Source organism: Rattus norvegicus, chromosome 12 (genome assembly GCF_021556685.1).
Source record: "Rattus norvegicus strain SHRSP/BbbUtx chromosome 12, alternate assembly SHRSP_T2T, whole genome shotgun sequence".
Classification (NCBI taxonomy): Eukaryota; Metazoa; Chordata; class Mammalia; order Rodentia; family Muridae; genus Rattus; species Rattus norvegicus.
In genome coordinates, this window is record NC_141545.1 from 13,299,205 (window position 1) to 13,318,764 (window position 19,560).

The 19,560-nt window shown below is 46.3% G+C and overlaps 1 protein-coding gene across 6 annotated transcripts in view; it reads right to left on the bottom strand.

Moving 5' to 3' along the window:
- Positions 1–19,560, bottom strand: part of Mtus2 (microtubule associated scaffold protein 2) — a 371,981-nt gene that overhangs the window by 33,988 nt on the left and 318,433 nt on the right. Inside the window, 1 exon segment of one of the 6 annotated variants that reach the window (NM_001100989.3) lies at positions 10,484–10,602. In NM_001100989.3, the coding sequence (NP_001094459.2) occupies positions 10,484–10,567 (84 nt within the window). In that variant the 5' untranslated portion in view covers positions 10,568–10,602. 6 annotated transcript variants of the gene reach the window in all.

Consider the following 19,560-nt stretch of genomic DNA (forward strand, 5'->3'; position numbering starts at 1 on the left):
TGACTGGGGTCATCTAGGAAGAGGGAACCTCCATTGAGGAATTGTTTCCTTCAGAGTGGCCCATGGGTGTCTGTGAGGACATTTTCTTGATTGACTGGTTAATTGACTGATTGAAGTGTAAGGGCCTAGCCTACGGTAGGCGATTCCATCCCTGGACACATAGTCTTGCGTTGTCTAAGATTGGAAACTGAGTAGGCCATGGGGAGCAAGCCGATGCAAAGTATTTCTCTATGGTCCCTGCCTTAACTTTGCTCAGCAATGGAGTGACCCAAACAAACTGTGAGCTAAATAAACTCTGTCTTCCTCAGGTCACCTTTTGGTCCTCATTTATCAAGGCAGCAGAAAGCCAACAAGGACAGTGGCTACCTGAAAAACTAGTAAAAACAGAAAGAACAGATGGCATTTTCATTTCATTTAAGGTGCCGTGAGGTTTAATGCACACAGGTCAGGTTGGTTCAATCTCCACATAAAGAAAAGCTCCTGAGGAGTTTCAGTTCCTGGACTTCCAAAAATCCACTGGACAATGGACAATGACAAGAGCATGTAAGCCAAGTTAAACCTTTTCCTCCCCAAGTTGGTTTTGGTCAGTTCTTTTGTTTTGTTTTGTTTTGATCACAGCAGGAAACTGAACTAGAACAGCACCTCTCACGGACCTGCGTACTGTGGGACCAGAGGCAGTTCATACAATTGTGCTTGTGTGTGAACTGCACTTAGGCCAATGGTTTTCAACCTGTGGGTCAAGATCTTTGGGGGGTCCAGTGACCCTTTCACAAGGACCTGAGACCACTGGAAAACACAATTATTTACATTACAATTCATCACAGTAGCAAAATTACAGTTGTGAATTAGCAACAAAAATAATTTCACGGTTGGGGGTCAGCACAACATGAATTAAAGGGTCTCAGTGTTAGGAAGGTTGAGAACCACTGATCTCGACTAAGGTTCGCAGGGTTGACTGTGAGCTCCTGGGAGAGCCTCAGGGCAGCCAAAAGGCTTTTGCTAAGTACTGCTATGATACTGCAAATGCTTGAATGAAACTCTGTCGTCATATATAGGGATCTGGAGAGGTGACTTGGTAGTCCAGTTACTATTTACCACAAGCAAACTCATGGCACAGGCACCATATCTCTTCTATAACTGAGAGAAGAAGGGCCATTTCTGAGAGTGTAGGCCCCTGTCAGACACTGATCCTATCTTTGTGTCACTTTCTGGCCTCACAGCTCTGAGACATCAACTTTGTGGCTGGAGACATTTTGCTACATCAGTGGGAATCAACGAAGGCTCCCAGAAGTTTTCAGCTCACAGAAGTTTTGCTTTCTCTGAATTCAGGAGGCAATGACAGAGTGTATGACTTCCTAATCCTCAGAAAACTCTACTTCAAGTGTCATGGCTACTGCACGGGGTCAGAACATAGCGGGGGAGGGGGGGGTAATTAAATGAGTTAGCTCTTGGAATACAGCAATAGTGCCTGTGTCAGTGGTTGGTGGTGTTATAGATCCATGGTTACCTATGATTTTATTTGTAACTAGCAGACTGATACCTGGATTTTATTTATTTATTTATTTATTTATTTATTTATTTATTTATTTATTTATTTATTTATTTTTGGTATGAGTACTCTGTCTGCCAAGTACACCTGCAGGCCAGAGGGAATCAGACTCCTTTATAGATGTCGTGAACCACCACGTGGGTGCTGGGAATTGAACTCAGGACCTCTGGAAAAGCAGCCAGTGCTCTTAACCGCTGAGCCATCTCTCCAGCCCTCAGGACTTTTTCTTTTCTTCCAAACTTGTTCTAACTGTAACCTATAATCGCCGCTTGACAACTGTCTTGGACCAGTTTAGTACTTTGGAGAGGGGTCATTTCAGTAGTTGCTTTGTTTAAAAACAAACAAACAAACAAACAAACAAAACCAAAACAGTGAGAAAACTATGTCAAGGATAACTTGGAAAAGTCACAACCATTACTTTACAAACACAGCCAGAGAACCCAATCTTGGGTGCATCTCCTCAGCTGAGGGCTAGCACGAGAAAGACGTCTGTCAGTGAAAACTCAGAAAGCATGGGACAGTGAACTGTCAAGACTACTCACTCCAACTTCAGACCCAAAGCCAGTGCTTTCCTTTAGCTTCTCACTGTAGCTGGCACCTGACGCGTACAACACCGTCCCGCGGTGGGATCCCCCACATCACAGCAAACAGCTCTGGACCTTCTAGGTGACTGGCAGGAAGGAAACGGACTCCAGAAGGGAAATGGTCGAGCTTTCAGTTATTTGCTTTTTAATAAAGGTTCCACCAAACACTTTCTATTAGCCACACATAGAATAATTGTCTCCTTTCCCCATTCCTTCAAACACAGCCATCCCTCTGTGTCTGTAGGAGCTGATTACAAGAGCCCTCCCAACCAGGATACCTGAACCCATGTATGCTCAAGTCCCTTATATAAAACAGTGCAATGTGCACAGAGATCCCATTCTGATTTTCCTAGAGCAGTGGTTCTCAATCTTCCTAGTGCTGTGAGCCTTTAATACAGTTCCTCATGTGGTGACCCCCAACCATAAACTTATTCTCATTGCTACTTCAGAACTATAATTCGCTACTGTTATGAAACTTAATGTAAATATAGAATACACAGTATATCTGACACGCAACCCCCAAAGGGGTCTCGATCCACAGTTGAAAACCAATGCCCAGACTTTAAAACCACCTCTCCATTCTTTCTAATCTTGACAGTGGTGTAAATTCCTTGTGATTCGTTGCTACTCTGTACTAGTCAGGGGACAATCACAACAAACACAGAAAGACCAAAGTGCCACATGTTTTCAGTGTTGATGTGGGATGTGTGGTTGATTGACTGAGACTGAGTTGATCGAGTACTACATGGTGATAGCAACTACAGGTCCTGAGGCTCGCCCGTACTCTTAATGAGCCCTGGACTGTTTTTTATTTATAGGGAGGCAAAAGGGACCAGCTGCCTTAGAAATAGAAAACCCAGGAGTTCCAACCCAGGGCCCAACTATCAAACACCATGCACATCAATGTTCTTCCCACCCCTCCCCATGTAGGTGTGACCTCAAGAGCCAAGTTGGACATGGGTTGGATGTAGCACTCTTGGTCATGTAAATTCCCATGTCGGAAGGGAGGAGAGGCAGCCAGCTGCCACTGGATATGGCTCTGTGAAAATTCTCTAGCTGTAGCTCCTGACCCCGCCTCCATCCTGACAGCTTACGCTACCCGTATTTGTCCTTGAAATTGACTTGTGGGTTGCATGTTGGGACATTTCCAGTGTTTGGTGCCTCGGCCTTCTGGGCTTGTAACTCCAGATAGGGTAGCTGTTTGCTCCCCGCTGTCGGTTCTAGACGGACCTTTCTGATGCCCCTGGACACATCCCTGTTGAAGATGTTGGCTCTGCTTGCCAAGGCCGACCTGCCTGCCTCTTCCGGTCAGGGCCTTTCTTCCTTAAGTGCTTGATTCTGAAATGACATCAACCCTTCTGCGTTATGAACCAAGTGAGCTATTGTGCGATTCCTGAAGGCTGAACCAGAATGACGTCATGACAGCTGCAGTGGACAGCGTCAATGGCGGTGACCTTAGGACCGGCATTGTCTAGGTGAACACTGAGGACCACCTCCACTTGTTTTCAGTTTGCTGCGTGCGTGTGTCCCCCACCCCTTGGGGAACTGCAGAGGCTGGCAGAAGTCTTGAGAGGCCCCTGGGCTCTGGGGACTCTTAAGAGTTCTTCTGCGATGATTCCAAGTCACTCTTTGCACTGTTCCCTGGATGAAGGCAAGTTGGGAGGATTGGCATAGGAGGAGGCCGGGCCAACACATTCCTAAACGGGGAATGTGTGGAAAATTCCTAACTGTGGCCAAGCCCGTGAACGCCTGTGTTCACTCAAGAGCGCTAAATATAGATGCATCGACCATCCACACTGTCTTGGTGACAGAGTCCAGGCACTTCAGAGGCCACGAAGGCTAGTCCTCTCCGGTGACTGTTTAGTCTAAGACAGGCTTCACTTCAAATGGGAACACGTGGAGCACTCGTTCTCCCCAAGTCAGTGCTCACAGCTTCTGGGCTTCTTCTTCCACTTTGTTGGAACCTCCCCTCCACGGTCCCGGCTTTCCTGTTATCTCAGTGTGGCATATAATCTTAAATGTGGAACCCAAGATGATCAGGGACCAGGAAACACCTGATTCACCCTTCTTCTCCAGTCCTGAACATAGGTACCATAGAAGGTCTAATCCCCTAGAGCCTCCCAGTTTCTGAAGACTTGGTTCCCCATGCCACAGACTCCTGAGAATTCGGCCATCCCTCTTTCCCAGAAGCCACCCATTCCTGTAACACTGAGCAACTGGACGAGTGGCCAAGCCTCCAGCCAGTCTGCCATATTCTGTTACCTTAACCTGCTTAGTCTGGTGTTATCTGTTCAGATGGCTGACACTACCTCAGGGACCTGTGGTAATAGGAAGTGAAACAGTCTCTCCTAGTTAACGTCACATGTGGGACTCCACACTCGGGCATCGGCCATCCATGCCCCTTCTTGAATGAGCAACCAATCCATAAAACTAAGGCTGTATCCCAGTATTTCTGGACGGCTTCCTCTCCAGTGAATCTAGAAATAGAAAGCTTATTCACCTCCAGACACTAACCGAGTGCCTACTGTGTGCCAGGCAAATGGCGTTTTGGCCTCTAAGAAACCAGGTATCTCAGAGTAAGCCTGTGTACCAGCAATTACAGAAGATTGTGAGATAGCCCCGGAGGCTAGGATGTCTTGGAGATTTAAACCGAGGTCAGAGGAGAAACAAAAAGGGCCTGTGAAGAGACCATCTTAGGTAGAGGTCAGGAGAAACAGTGATACGAAATGGCACCGGGGGGAGGGGGGGCTTCTGGGAATCTTTGTCACCCTATCAGATGAACCCATAGTCTTTGTTCTGTGTAGCGTTTGATTCTGTCTTGTGATTCTCACTGTAAGAATTCTTGTTTGTCTGGAAGGGGTACGGAGGACAAATGATGAAAATTCATTGTAGTCTGAGGATGCTTCTAAGCCTGGTGTGTGTGTGTGTGTGTGTGTGTGTGTGTGTGTGTGTGTGTGTGTGTGTCTGTCTGTCTGTCTGTCTGTCTGTCTGTCTGTCTGTCAGTCTGTCTATGTCCAAGGACTCCTAATAATCTTTGCTATATTTTAAAAAATGAAGTATTTATATCCAATTCACTTATGTGTTTCTGTGTGCGTATATGGGTGTGAATGCAGGGGCCTGTGGAGGCCAACAGAAGGGTCAGATCCCCTGGAGCTAGGCAGTTGTGAGCCGCCTGAAGTAGGCGCTGGGAAGTAAACCTAGGTCTTCTGCCCTAAGAGCCAAGTGCGTTTAACTGCTGAGCCATCTCCACTTTCTTCAACGGTCCTAGCCCGGTCTGTGTAAGTGCTAATCGCAGGCACCAACCATATGGTGTGGACCCCAGTGCAAACAAGGAAATAAGTAGGAAATATGAAGACTCAGTCAGGAGCGGTGGTAAACACCTGCGATCCCAGAATTTGGGAGGTGGAGGCAGATGCTGCAGGTTCCTGGCCAGCTTGGGTTATCCAGTAAGACCCTGCCTCAGAGAACAAAGAGGGGGAGGGGTCTTTCTTAGTGTTCTGGTATTTGAGGACATAACTGGGTCCTTTCTACTGTGAATTACACGGCACAGGCACACACAGCACACCTATAAACTAAGCTGGGAAGAAGCCGGGAGCTCTCCCCTGAAACAGTCCAGCCTCTTATCCTGAAGTCTCGCTTAACTTGGTAAAATGTGTCCTACTGGGAAGATACTTTCCTCAGCATCTTCAGGAGAAGCAGTCCCAGAACACACGTATCCTTGCAGCAATTTCCACCGCTTTCTGTGCATGGACCATTTATTCGTTTTCCAGTGTAAATATTTTTAAAAAAGTGGCTCTGTGTAACAGAGCTCTGGGAGGGGATCCCTAGAGATATGGGGCAACCTTTAGTTTTCCTTCTGCTACAGTTTCAAGATCGTGCTGACGCAATGGTTGAGATGATCAATAAGTCTTCATTTCTTTCCCAACTAATTAACGCGAAGCTACGGTGTGTTTGTATAATGACCCACTTTTCTACTGTGAAATGAAATATAACAACAAAAACAAAGAAAAGCCCACTCGACACAAAGTGCTACTCATATTTAATACTCTTCCATACACTTCAATATCTAATTGTGTGGACAATGTATCAAACCCTGTGTTAAAAGAAACCAGAGTGACTGAACTTAAAAGGTCGGTCCAGTCTTTGTCCCTGTGCATGCTGGGAGAACCACTAGTTAAAAGAAACATCTTGTTTACCCGGGAGATGGTGGCTAATGAGGGAACATCTTCCTAGCAGGAAGACAACAAGGGTATCCACATCTGGATGGCTAACAAGCAACTGGAAACAGAGACGAATGAGGTCAAGGAGCAGGAATGCTAATCGAACAGGCAAGGCAGGAGCATCCTGGTGTGCAAGCAGCAGAACGAGAAGAAGCCGGCAAAGGGAATTTTAACACATTTGTGTTGCACTTAAGACACTTTTTGGCTCTTTGTGGATTCTCCATTCCTTTCATTTACCTTCCCCAAAGTATGATCTCCCCTGTCAGATTGCATCTCTGCTAAAAAACAAACAAACAAACAAACGAACAAAAAACAACAAGCAAACAAACAACAAAACCAAACACAACCTTCCCCCAAATAAAATGAAACCCAGCGCCAAAACCAAACAATAACAAAACCCTGGCAGATCTACCCTTTTCCATTAATACAAGTTAAGAAAACGCAAGACTGGATTCCAGGCTGGAGCGTTCTCTGCACTCCCTGCATTGTATTTTCCAGAGTCTGCTGTGAGAGAGAACTCTCCTCTTGTGCTTCATTACATCAGAGCAAACACACTGTCCCGATGAGCTCTGCCCGGAGCTCCATCCCCGCTCCATTTCAGTCTAACAGAACCCACCCCATCCTTACAGTGATTCAAAAACTCCGCCTCAACCCCACCAGCCTCGCCTATGATTCTTTCCCTACTTATTTCCCAGTCATGTGGTGGCCGGAACCTTCACTTAATTATCCTTTAGTGTGTAATTCTATGTTACATGTGTGTGTCATGGATGTCTATAGGACCTTCAATTTCTCTGGAAAATGTGGCAGTGCAAGGGAATTAGTGACTGGTAAAAGGCCGGTCATGTTTCTAAATTCTTTGATAGTCTACAGCATGGAGGACAGTAGTGACGTATACAATGGATCAGAAAGCTTAACGTAAGATAACAGGCACAGATAGCTTTTAAAGACTTGTTTATTTTTATGTATATGGGTGTATACTTGACTGCATGTATGTATGTATGTATGTATGTATGTATGTATGTATGTATGTTCAAAACCTACATGCAGTGCCCGAAGAGGTCAGAAAAGGGCATTGGATCTACTGGAACCACAGTTATACAGATGGTTACGTGTCACCCTGCGGGTGTGCTGGGAGTTGAACCCAGGTCCTCTGCAGAGCAGCCAGTGCTCTAACCACTCAGCCACCTCTCCAGCCCCAGTACGGACAGTTTTTAAAAAGCATTTTCTTGTTTAGCAGTTTTGTTTTCCTTTTGCTCCCTAGGAAGGTTGTACAGTTTTTCCTGGTCCATCACGGAGGAGAGCCATGGTGCTGCTTTTCTCCCCTCCTTTCGGAAAGGACTTACAAAGTTACTTTCAGATCTCACCATCTTACAAAGAACATCCTTAGCTACTGTGTAATCAAACTGAAAAAGCAAATGTTATCTCTTAAGTTCAAATGTCCTCTCTCACAGTTAAGTGATGCAATAGGAAAGGTTTGTTTTTGGAGGGATAACAAGCTGGGCCAGAGCTACCAGGGAAACTTCCTGCGGACTTCTCTTCACCCTAACACTTTTCAAACTGTGTTGATGCTGGGTGGTGAGGACTAATAGAGGGCAGGGCTTACTGTGAGAGGACTAACAGAGGGTGGGGCTTATTGTGGGAGGACTAACAGAGGGCGTGGCTTACTGTGGGAGGACTAACAGAGGGCGGGGCCTACTATGAGATGACTAATAGAGGGTGGGGCTTACTGTGGGAGGACTAACAGAGGGTGGGGCTTACTGTGGGATGACTAGCAGAGGGAGGGGCTTACTGTGGGATGACTAACAGAGGGCGGAGCTTACTGTGGGAGGACTAACAGAGGGCGGGGCCTACTATGAGATGACTATTAGAGGGTGGGGCTTACTGTGGGAGGACTAACAGAGGGCGAGGTTTACTAGGACTCACAGCCAGCTATGCCCAAAGCATGAGGCAGAATGAAATGCTATACCGAGTCTCCTACATCACAGTGCCTGCATAACAGCTATGGAGTGAAGGAAGGACTTGGGCACACTTCTTATGACGTGATCCTGATGAAGAGCAAGCAACAGCAAAACAATGCCTTCTCTTGTTTTAAAAGAAGTCCCACTCCTTTAAAAGTCGCCCAAATATGCAGCTATTTTGCTGGAAAACCATTCTGAAACATGGCAAAGAAAAAAGAATCAAGAAATATGGGCGTGAGAGTAATGAGAAGGTCTATTAACACAGTTTATCATTTTACATTTTTGTCACAGAAAACTGAAGTACTGAATTTGGGGTTTCAAAGCTAAAACAAAAGACAGCTCCTCAAATGTCATGCTTTGAAAGAGATCAATAACAAATTATTTTCCAAAATCCTTAAATACAATAGCAATATAAGGAAGGTTATTATTATTACTATTACTATTATGATTATGATTATGATTATTATTTTAGGAATTTGATCTAACAGAAAACAAGTACAGACTCACTTTAAGATCACTTATTCTCACACCAAAAAGATGATCTCCACCTCTCTCTCTCTAGGGTCTCACTATGTAGTCCAGGCCAACCTGGAACTGGCTCTGTTAGACCAGGCTAACCACAAAACCACAGAGGTCTGCCTGCCCCTGCCTCCTGAGTGCTGGGATTAAAGGTGTGCACCATGACACCTGGAAATTCTCTATTCTAAAAGATTAAAAGATTCTCTCTCTCTCTCTCTCTATATATATATATATATATATATGTGTGTGTGTGTGTGTATGTGTATATATATATGTATGTGTGTGTGTATATGTGTGTGTGTGTGAAATAGGATCTTATTATGCTGTCCTTGTGGCTTTGAATTCAGCTTCTATCCACCTTATCCACCTCATTCAGGAGTTGAGGCTCCATCTCTGTGCCTGGCTTTATTTCTGGAACTTTTGGACCTGGGTTTAGGAATACCACCTTTACAATATTACCTTGCCTTTAGCAAACTCTTGTCATAAAGCTCTCTGACTTCTTCTTGCAGCTGCATCTCTTGGGAAAGAGTGGCTTTGGTGGGAAATGTATGTTGATTTATTGAAAACACACACACACACACACACACACACACACACACACACACATACAACTTAAGTTCTGACTCTGGCCAACAAAAGCCAAATTTCCCTGAAATGCCTGCCCCAGAACAAAAGTGAGCTTCAAGTTTAGTTTTCTGCGATGGTGTGTGAGCCCACAGGAGGTCAGGGTTCATGAGCAGAACCGACAGAGATGATCCCCAGGGACTGCCCTGTAATGAGTTTTAAATTAAACCATATATTTCCTTTTCACCTGGTCACATACTAGACTCCAAGCTATCTCCTAGTTGATGCCACCTGGTAAAAAGGAGGCAATTTCAGGCTTCCTGTATCCCATGAGATTCCATTTCATGCCTCTTTGATGAAATATATATCACAGAGAATAGCTTTTGATAGTAGTTATCTAGAGATGGAATTATAAACAACACACCCCTCAGGAAGCAGCCCACAGCAAAACCAGACTTTGCAGACTCTATAGTGCTTTCCCTAAGTCCATTTCCGTTCTCTGCCTATGAATCTTCTATTGAACCCTCAAAGTCCCTGGCTCATCAGGTGTTGGCCCCCGTGTCACCCCTTTGTGACAGGAAAGCCATGAAACAAACTAGACCCCTGTGCCTTCCTCTCTCACAGGGGCCATCTAGCAACCACGAGAGATGCTCTTTAAACCCAGCAGGATAAACTTTCAAAGTTCGCTCTGGCTCAGCGAAAACATTTTGCCTAAGCTGACCCATATCCCTCCCACACCAGAACACCCTAGGTTTCCCAGGTACAGAAAATGCACTAAGAACCTTCCCAGGATCCCCCTGGCAGTTTGAATTTCAAGACCTTCCTATTATGTCTGCAAAATGCAACAGTTTTATCTGAGCCTGCGGGAACATAATATTATGTAAGGCTCTGCAGAGCCCGGGAGAATAAACGCTTTCCTGTAAGCACCACTCACGATCCAGCACCCTGGAAGGAGAACCCGGAGCTTCCTGCTCACCAACAAAGCACACAGGCATGCGAGGAGGAGGCGGGGGCCAGAGGTGGATGCTCACACCTTCTCTGCCCAGACCCAGGAGGGGGTGGGGGGAGAAGAGAGGAAGAGCCAAGTACCGTTTTGTCCAGGCACTGAAGGCAAATATAAGGCTTGCAGCAGTGGTGGCCCATCGTGGCAGGCTGGTTCCGCAGCACCTGCATTCACCGAGTCAGCTGAGGTCCCTAAGCCGAGGTGCAGGCTCCCAAAGGGACGCCCCGGGGAGCTGTCACAACTTCCATGTGGTCTCCCGACTACCTTATTTCTCCTGATAACTTCAGCTATTGCAGAGAGGAGGACTCGGGAGGAGAGGGCGGGGCGGCTGGCAAATCCTCCTGCGAGGGAGGGGCGGGATTGGGGCGGGAGCTGGGCAGGCAGCGCGGCGTCGGCAGCAGCAGCAGCAGCAGCAGCAGCAGAAGCAGCAAACCTAGGGCCACCTAGTTTCTGGGAATCCTCAGACCCCTAGCCTTTGACAGTGGCATCTCCCTGAGCTGACAGCCTGGCTGCTCTGAGCACAGCACTGTCTCCGTACTGCGCAGACACGCCTAGAAAGGACTCAAGGCACACACAAAAGGAGACCCTCGGGGATCCAAGGGTGGAGGGTTAGCTGAGGCGTGCCAGCCCTGACTGCCTGTCTCGCCAAGGAGTAAACACATTTATAAACGTGACCAATGACAAGGTCTCTCAGCCCAGTCCGCTGCCAACAGGAGGGCTCTTGGCTCATGTGCAAATCCTCATGCTTAGAACAATTGCTTGGGCCTCATTTGAAATTATCTTTATACATAAAAATATAATTACTATGCCTTACACAAACCATTCACATATCTTTAGTACTTAAAGTATTACAACTGGGGGGTGGGGAGAGGCAGCTATTTCCCCTAAGCGAATGGCCCAAAAGTCTTAGGGAATTTGAACTTCCTAGTAAACTTGTAATTTGTAATTCAAAAATGAGGAAGAGGGGCAGGAGGCAAAAGTTTTCTTCAAAAGAAAAACAAAGGAGGAGACCTCGTACTTTAAAATGTATTTATGCCACCCTGAGAATAAAACGCAGAAATATTTACAAGATCAGCTCTTCAGTAGAGAAACTACCGAAAACTTGGTGCAAGCCACCCTAGAATTTATCCTCAATAAAACCACCAGATTACAGAGTTGAAAAGATGGATTAGGAACCTGGCGCTCCGCGGGAGGACCTGAGTTCTATTCCTCGAACCTACCTGGGGCGGCTCACGGCGACCATAACTCCAGGTCTGAAGGGACCTGAGCATTGTGGGATGCTCCCCTCTGGACCCCGGTTAGGCACAGACCATACCCAAACACCTCCCAAGCACAAGTCAAACGCAAAGAGATCCTTGATTAAGCAGGGCAGAGGGACAAGGTGGCCGAATCTGCACTGGGCAGAAGCATCAGCAAACAGCTTTGCTGGGGAAAGGGGAGGTCTGTGTTAGAACGAGGTAGGGCACGCTAGTGAGGTCTGGCTGGGTATTTTAGTTATCGGGTTAGTCAAAACAATGGACTCTGATTGCTGGACCTTGGTGTTTGGTCTCAGGAACGAGCCAGTGGCCAAATAAGGGGCCAGACCTTGGTGACGAGCTTCAGGAATGAGATCTAACAGCTCAGCAGGGGGACAAGGGTAAAGGGACAAAGTCTGTGAGCGCCTGTGTGCCATGGTCGGCCTGGGTGTGTCATGGTCTGGCTGCTGGACCCCTTTATGATCCAGGGGGTAAAATGACCTTTTTGCAGGCATGGTATCCACATGACATGTAAAACACACAACACACACACACAGCATGTGCATACACACACTCACATACCTTTAAAATGTTGCTTTAGAGATACACTCTGTCTCAGCAGCCAATGCTCATGGAGTGGGAAGCAGGAAGAGGAGGTCTTTTCCACTCTGACTCTCTCCGTCTGCGTTTTCTTATTAGGAACACTTTCTGGTTTGCTTTCAAATGAAGCATCCATGGGAAAGGTAGAGACGTTCACAGTCCAGGCTATGGGGAGTGGTGAGCTAAGGTGCGATGGTTTGAATGAGAATGGTCCCAAGGGGCTCATATATCTGAAAGCCTGTGCCACAGATGGTGGGACTGTTTGGGAAGGATTAGCGGGTGTGGCCTTGTTGGAGGCAGTGTGCCATTTGAGAGTGGGCATTGAGGTTTCAAAAGCCCATTCCAGGCCTGGTCTCACACAGTCTCTATCTCCTGCTTCAGGGTCAGACGGAAGCTCTCAGCTACTGCTCTAGCACCACGCCTGCCTGCCTACTGCTGTGCCTCCCCGCCATGATGGTTATAGCCTCCCATCCTCTGAAACTGTAAGCGTGCCCTTAATTCAATGTTTTCTTTCATGAGTTGCCTTGGTCACAGTGATTACTCATAGCAATAAAAACGTAACTAAAACACAAGGTTTCTGTGGAGGTGAGGTGGACCGGACCCTCAGAGGGAGGGATGCTCACATACCTTGACCTTGAACCTGAGACTTCCTGGGACTTTTAAAACCAGGGGAGAAAGATCACTGTGTACAAAGCAGTGGTCTTGGACACTATATTCAGAGCAGTGTGGATAGGAGTTAAAAGGCAAAAAGCATCCCCAGGGTCCTTCAGGGGAAGGAGGTTAAAAGAACATGTGTAACATATGCAACAAAATATCACTTGGCTTGATACAAGGAAGAAAAAAGGTGTAGATAGACCCACACGTGTGCCAGGCATTCTACCACTGAGCCACACCACCAACCTCAAATGGAGATTTGATGCGTATTACAGTATGGTTGAGGACATTACTGTGAATAAAACATACTTAAAAAAAAAAACCAGAACCATGTTAAAGATTCTGTAAGGTTAGTTGACTGATTAGAAATCAGGTTGAGGGCTGGAGCAATGGCTCAGTGGTTAAGAGCACTGAATGCACTTCCAGAGGTCCTGAGTTCAATTCCCAGCAACCACATGGTGGCTCACAACCATCTGTAATGGGATCTGATGTCCTCTTCTGGTGTGTCTGAAGATAGCTACAGTGTACTCATATAAATAAAATAAATAAATCTCAAAAAGAATAAAATGATAAAAAAAAAAGAGAAAGAAATCAGGTTGAGTCAGAATGTTGCAGATCCGGAGTCGAGTCGTTGAGCTAGCCTTAGCTATCTCTGTGGCTGACCCAATAACCTTGGACTAACAGGTGAGACCTTCTCGAATGTCCTAACCAACTCCCAGCTTCCACCAACTCGAAAGCTAGGGATTGTCACCAGGTCACATCTGAGACCTACAGCAGGGATTTCCCTCCTTTAATGCGAACCCCTGATGCTTTCAATTTGGAGAACACCCTGAGTTCTGACTTTCTATTGCTCCGCAACTCTTAAGACCTTCGTGGAACCATTCCCACATCGGAACACGTTATGTGGGCCAAGCTAAAGCTGTGTTCCCAGGCTGCGGTGAAGCAGGGGAGTGAGGTAGAGAGCAGGGCCCGGGAGAGCCCATAATTAGCCCAGGAAGGAAATAAGCTGACTTAGGGGCTAAGGGGAGACTGGAAATGCCTCTGCAAAGCTGCGGCACAGGGACAGCAGAAGCCATTATGAAACTAAAGCTCACACCCTGGTTATGATTTAGGACATTAACGGGACATGAAGTTATATGTAGATATGGAATTATATCATGTGTGAGAACACATGGTAGAAAGCCCAGGTCATGCCATGGAAGCCAAGACTAACGAGACTCCAAGAGTAACAGAAACGTCTCCAACAATGTCTCCCAAATGGTCTCAATGTGAGTGGGGCTGTCTGAGGTACCTGGAATCAGCAAATTCAGAGACAAAATGGCGACAGCTTTGGCAGGAGGAGAGGGTGGATGTCTGTTCAGCAGTCACAGAGTTTCAGGTTCTCTCTCTCTCTCTCTCTCTCTCTCTCTCTCTCTCTCTCTCTTACAAGACCACAAGGCATTGTAGGGGCCCACGCCTTCCTGAGTTTGCACACACATCAATATTGCAAACTAGCAAAATGTATTTAACAATACTGAACTATGTATTTAAAGAGAGCTAATGCAGTTAAAGCCAGGAATGGTGGCACATGCTTGTAATTCTAGCTGTCAGGAAGCTGAGGCAGGAGGATTGCAAGTTTCCTGCCAATTTAAGCTGCATGGTAAGTTCCAGATCTGCCTGAGCTCCACTGGGATACTCTGTCTCTCAACAACCAGGACCCTGATAAAGACAGTTTCGATAGCAAAAGTTTATGTGTATTTTTAAGAGCACAATCAAAATGGCTGCTTGTATTCTCTTGGGGGCAAACAGTCCATGCAGTTAGAAAAACCTGGGCACATTTATTTGCTTCATCCATTTTTAAAAAATCATTTATTTTTATTTTTATTTATTTACATTGGTGCTTTGCCCGCATTTGTGTCTGTGTGAGGGCATCATATCTCCTGGAATTGGAATTATGGACATTGTAAGCTGCCATGTGGGGTACTGGGAATTGAACCCAGATCCTCTGGAGGAACAGTCAATGTTCTTAACCGCTGAGCCATCTCTTCAGACCCCCATCCCCTTTCCTTTTGGTTTTTCAAGACAGAGTTTCTCTGTGTAACCCTGGCTGTCTCAGAACTCACTCTGTAGACCAGGCTAGCCTCAAACTCAGAGATCTGCCTGCCTCTGCCTCCTGAGTGCTAGGACTAAAGGTCTCCTCAAGGATTTCATCACCCAGATTAGTAATTATCAGGTCTTTGGTTGGGTTGATGACAAGGGACCCAGGTGTTTGGGAGGCTGAGGCAGGAGGATTGCAAGTTTAAGACTGGCCTGGTTTAGAGAGCAGATTAAAGTCTGGCCTGATCAATTGGGCAAAAACCCTTTTCAAAATGAACAATAAGAAAGGTTCATTGGTAGGGTTAGCCTGGCTCCTGCACAGCTCTAGTTAAATTTTAAGAAATCAAAAAGCCATCTTGTTTTTTCCTTCTCTCTCTTTAATACTACCCGCTCCTTTTCATAAGTGTTCTAAGTCTTACTTAGTTTAGTCTATATTGGTAAAAATTACAGACTCTCCTTATCTAACTACAACGCCACCAGGGAGACACTTAATAAAATGGCACTGTGTCTTTGGCCTCTAATACCTAATTCATGAGAACACTTTGCCGATCTCTCTTTTGTTTTTCCTTCTTTGCTCTTGGGTTTAATCAGGTTCCAGTACCTTGCCCCATCTGAGTAGCAACCCCCATCCTCTCCCTCAGGTCACCGGCTTGCGCAGACCTGGAACTGGATCTGCCTCTTGGCTTCTCTCTAATCTCCAGTCATTTGTTCTCAGGTCTGGCTTGGGCTTGAGTTCAATCGTGGGGGGATAACGGTCTCGCAGATGTGTGACTGTGGGCGTGTCAGGAAGCACAAGATGTCTAGGTTTCTGTAATTATTCACTGAGATCTATATATCAACTATTTTCCCCAGCTGGGTATTCAACATAGTAGCGTACATGCGGGAGAGCCTGGGTTTGAGCCTCGGCTGGATAGTAATAACTTCCTTCATTATTTCAATTCCTGGCCATATACATTCCCTGGGAAAGGCAGTCTAAAGGCTGACCCCTTTGCTTTGGGGAGCTGATTTGGAATAAAACCATGGTACTACAGTAGAACCCAAGGAGGCTGTTGTTGAAGGTGGCGCTTGCTTTCTCTGGCTGTTTGTCTGATGGCGAGCACCAGCGTTTCAGTCAATGGCATTACCTCTTCAGAGACTCAGCGTACTCAGCTTTGTCCCATGGAGTAAGTCCATGTCGCCCCCCCCCCCCCACCCCATGCCCTCTGACACACAGCTCGTCTGTCTGTCTTTCCTGCCATCTGGCTCAAGATATCAGCAGCTCTCATACATGTTTCCTGCCATAGATCTGGATTGATCCTCCTTGCTCTAAGTAGGAGCAAGGACTCCTTCTGGGTAGGGAAGGTGATTAGATTCTTGTGCATGAACACCATTGTCATCTCCTGAGGACCCTGGGGAGGAAGGAGGAGTCCCTTAAAGGATGAGATCCTTCGCATTGAAAAATATCCTTTGAGAAAGAAACCAGGCTGTGGCCTTGGGCTGGTAAGGAGGAGACAGTTTCTTCTCTGGGACCTTTGGAAGCTGGGGCTTGACTCTGGTTAGCGCAACAGTGTCACTGAAACTTAGAAGAGAAACTGGTCCTTGACAATGGTGGCAAAGTGGACGAGCCTGAAAGGTGTTACATTCTGAATAAGAGTTCTCCATGTCTGCGAGTCTAGCCCAATGCTAGCACAAGCACTTAGTTTATGTGAGGCCCAAAGTCAAATCCCCAGTACAGCAAACAAAATAAAACAAAACGCCAGGGACCCCCACATGCTTCCATATCTGTGGAGGCTTAGCCACTCCCAGGCAAACAGAAAAGGGCTTGGACAGCTGGGATTTGTCACAACTGGAACTGTGGCTTCACCGGTTCCTGAAAGCAGGGACAAGCTGGCCTTTGGCTCTTTAAAAGGCCTGTGAAGCTGGTTCTGGGAAGATGGCTCAGCAGTCAAGAGCACCAGCTATGTTTGGGAAGAACATGTTTGGTTCCTGTTACCCCCATGGTGACTCACAACCCTCTGAAGCTCCAGTTCCAGGGAATCTGATTCCCTCTCTGGCCTCCACAGGCACTGCACATACATGTGCACATACATACAGGTACTCATACACATGAAAAACAAGCTTTCTAAAAGTTTGATTTTTTTTTTTTTAAGACAGGGCATGCGCAATATGTAACCCCGGCTGGCCTGAAACTCTATATAGATCTAGACCAAGCCGGCTTTATAACGCCAGAGCTAAGATAGTTATGAGAGATGCCCCGTGGGTTCTGGGAACCCAACCTGGGTTCTCTGGAAGAACAGCAAGTGCTGTCAACCGATGAATCGTCTCTCCAGCTCCAGGATGGACTCTATCCCTCTGGAAACGGAAGCCAAAATAAAGTCTTTCAAATGTTCTTAGTCCTGGTATTTTTAACTTGACCATGGAAAAGTAATTAGTACAATGTCTGAATGACACCCTCGCCACTGCTGGGCACAACCACACAACACCATGTGGTTGTTAGTCTGCAAACAACTCCCATTTGTCTCCCGAAGCTTGTAGAGACAGACTCTGAACTCCGTCAGGAGAGAAGCACAAACTGGGTTATTTCATTTCACATTTGACAGCAAGAGACGCCAACAAAGGCATTTTCGCTCACTTTCCTGATAGACTAATGATAAATTTTGCAAGGTACCAATTTTTTTTTCAAAGACCAGAAAGCCATCACACTTTGCAAACATGACATGACAACATTCGCCCTACACGATGAATATTATCCATACACTCTGTCAAAAAGAGTTATGGGCCTGTCTTCTGAACACAGCCTGTTAAGCACAACGAGGTGTGGAGGGGGAGGGGCAGCCCCAAAGGGGTTATTGAGTTGCCACACAGCATAGCTGGTGGCCTCATTAAAAACACAGATTTCAGGCAACCTGATTAATAAGCCCAGCCTTGCTGTGGAGAATGGGAGGCTTGTTTACTACGACAACGTTTTAATATGTTTAATATGCCTGTGGCTTGGACTGTACCTCAGCGGAGGGTGGGCCCAGTCTTCTTCGTTCCAGGACATAGCATGTCAGTTCACTTGCCATGAACTGACAGCCAAGAGGGCCCTCCCCTCTCCCGGCTTTCATTTCTCACCAGTTTTCCCATGCATGGCCTAAGAAGTGTGTGTTCCCTGACAGACAGTGCCTCCACTCACAGGTTTTTGACTTTGTAACCAAATAAAACCAACACACACTCAGTAGAAACTTTGTTTACTATGTCTCTTCAATCTGTATCTTTCCTTGTGTTGGCCATATGCAGCTCAATCCTCCAGTGTGATGCTGGCTAGTGGTAATGACTCCAGCTTCCAGTTAGCCCCATGGCCATGACAGGAGTCACATCTATAGTATGATGTAGGATGGCACCTATGTTAGATATGATAAATGCTCTGCTGGTTTATGATATTCTTTAATAGCATGTTTATAGTGCTTGAGTGTAAGGAACATTTTACCTCCAGGCCAATATTTTCAACTTACACTCTGTTTATCAGACATAACCCTCATGATAAGTGTCTGTCATAGTTGCTTCAGCTGTCAATTTAAAACAAATCTAGAGTTGCCTGGGAAGAGGGTACCTCAGCTTGAAGAACTGGCCTCAAGAATTGCCCAGAGCCAATATGTTTATGTCTGAGGAACACTTTCTTAATTGCTAATTGATGAAGGAGGGCTCAGCCCACTGTGGGTGGTACCATCCCTAGGCAGGTGGACCTGGCTTCTATAAGAAATGTAGCGAGTCAGCTTACAGCATTTCTCCATGGTCTCTGCTTCAGTTCCGGCTTTGGTGTCCCTCAGTGATGGACTGCAACCCATAAGCCAAATGAACCCTTTCCTCCCCAGGTCCCTCTTATGCCCATGTATTCGTCATGTGACAGCAACGCTACCTAACACATCCCATCACTGTCACCATGTCAAGGGTGTATCAACAGCCTCCAAACTGACCTGTCACTCCCTTGAGCCTCTCTTGCAATCCTATCCTCCACCCAGTTGCCACGGTGAATGTCTGAATATGGAAATCGAGTCCTGTACTAGCACCATTAAATGGCATTTACGGTTGTTAAGACATCATTCCAGGGTTGGGGATTTAGCTCAGTGGTAGAACACTTGCCTAGGAAGCGCAAGGCCCTGGGTTCGGTCCCCAGCTCCGAAAAAAAAAAAAAAAAAGACATCATTCCACAAACAGTGAGTGAGCACAGCATTTGAATTTCCCTTCTACCCTCCTTATTCATGGAGGTCCAAGTGACAGGTCTTCCTTTCCCCCTCCCCTTTTCCCATTCCCTTCCCATTTCCTGAGTCATCTCCCTCCCCACTCAACCCTTGAATCTCCTTTCAGCTTACACATCACACACACACAACTGGATTATATGGACACACGAATACTGTTATTATTTATAGAAAATCTAGGGTCTGCAAATCAATGAAAACATGCTTGATTTGTCCTGAGTTTGACTGGTACAATGATTTTCAGTTTTATTCATTCTTCTTTGAAATGATAATATTCTTTGGTGAGGGCGTGGGAGGGGTTGAGACAGGGTCTCACTGTGTAGCCTTGGCTGTCCTGGACCTACTTCTATAGACTGTAGACCAGGCTGGCCTCAGACTCAC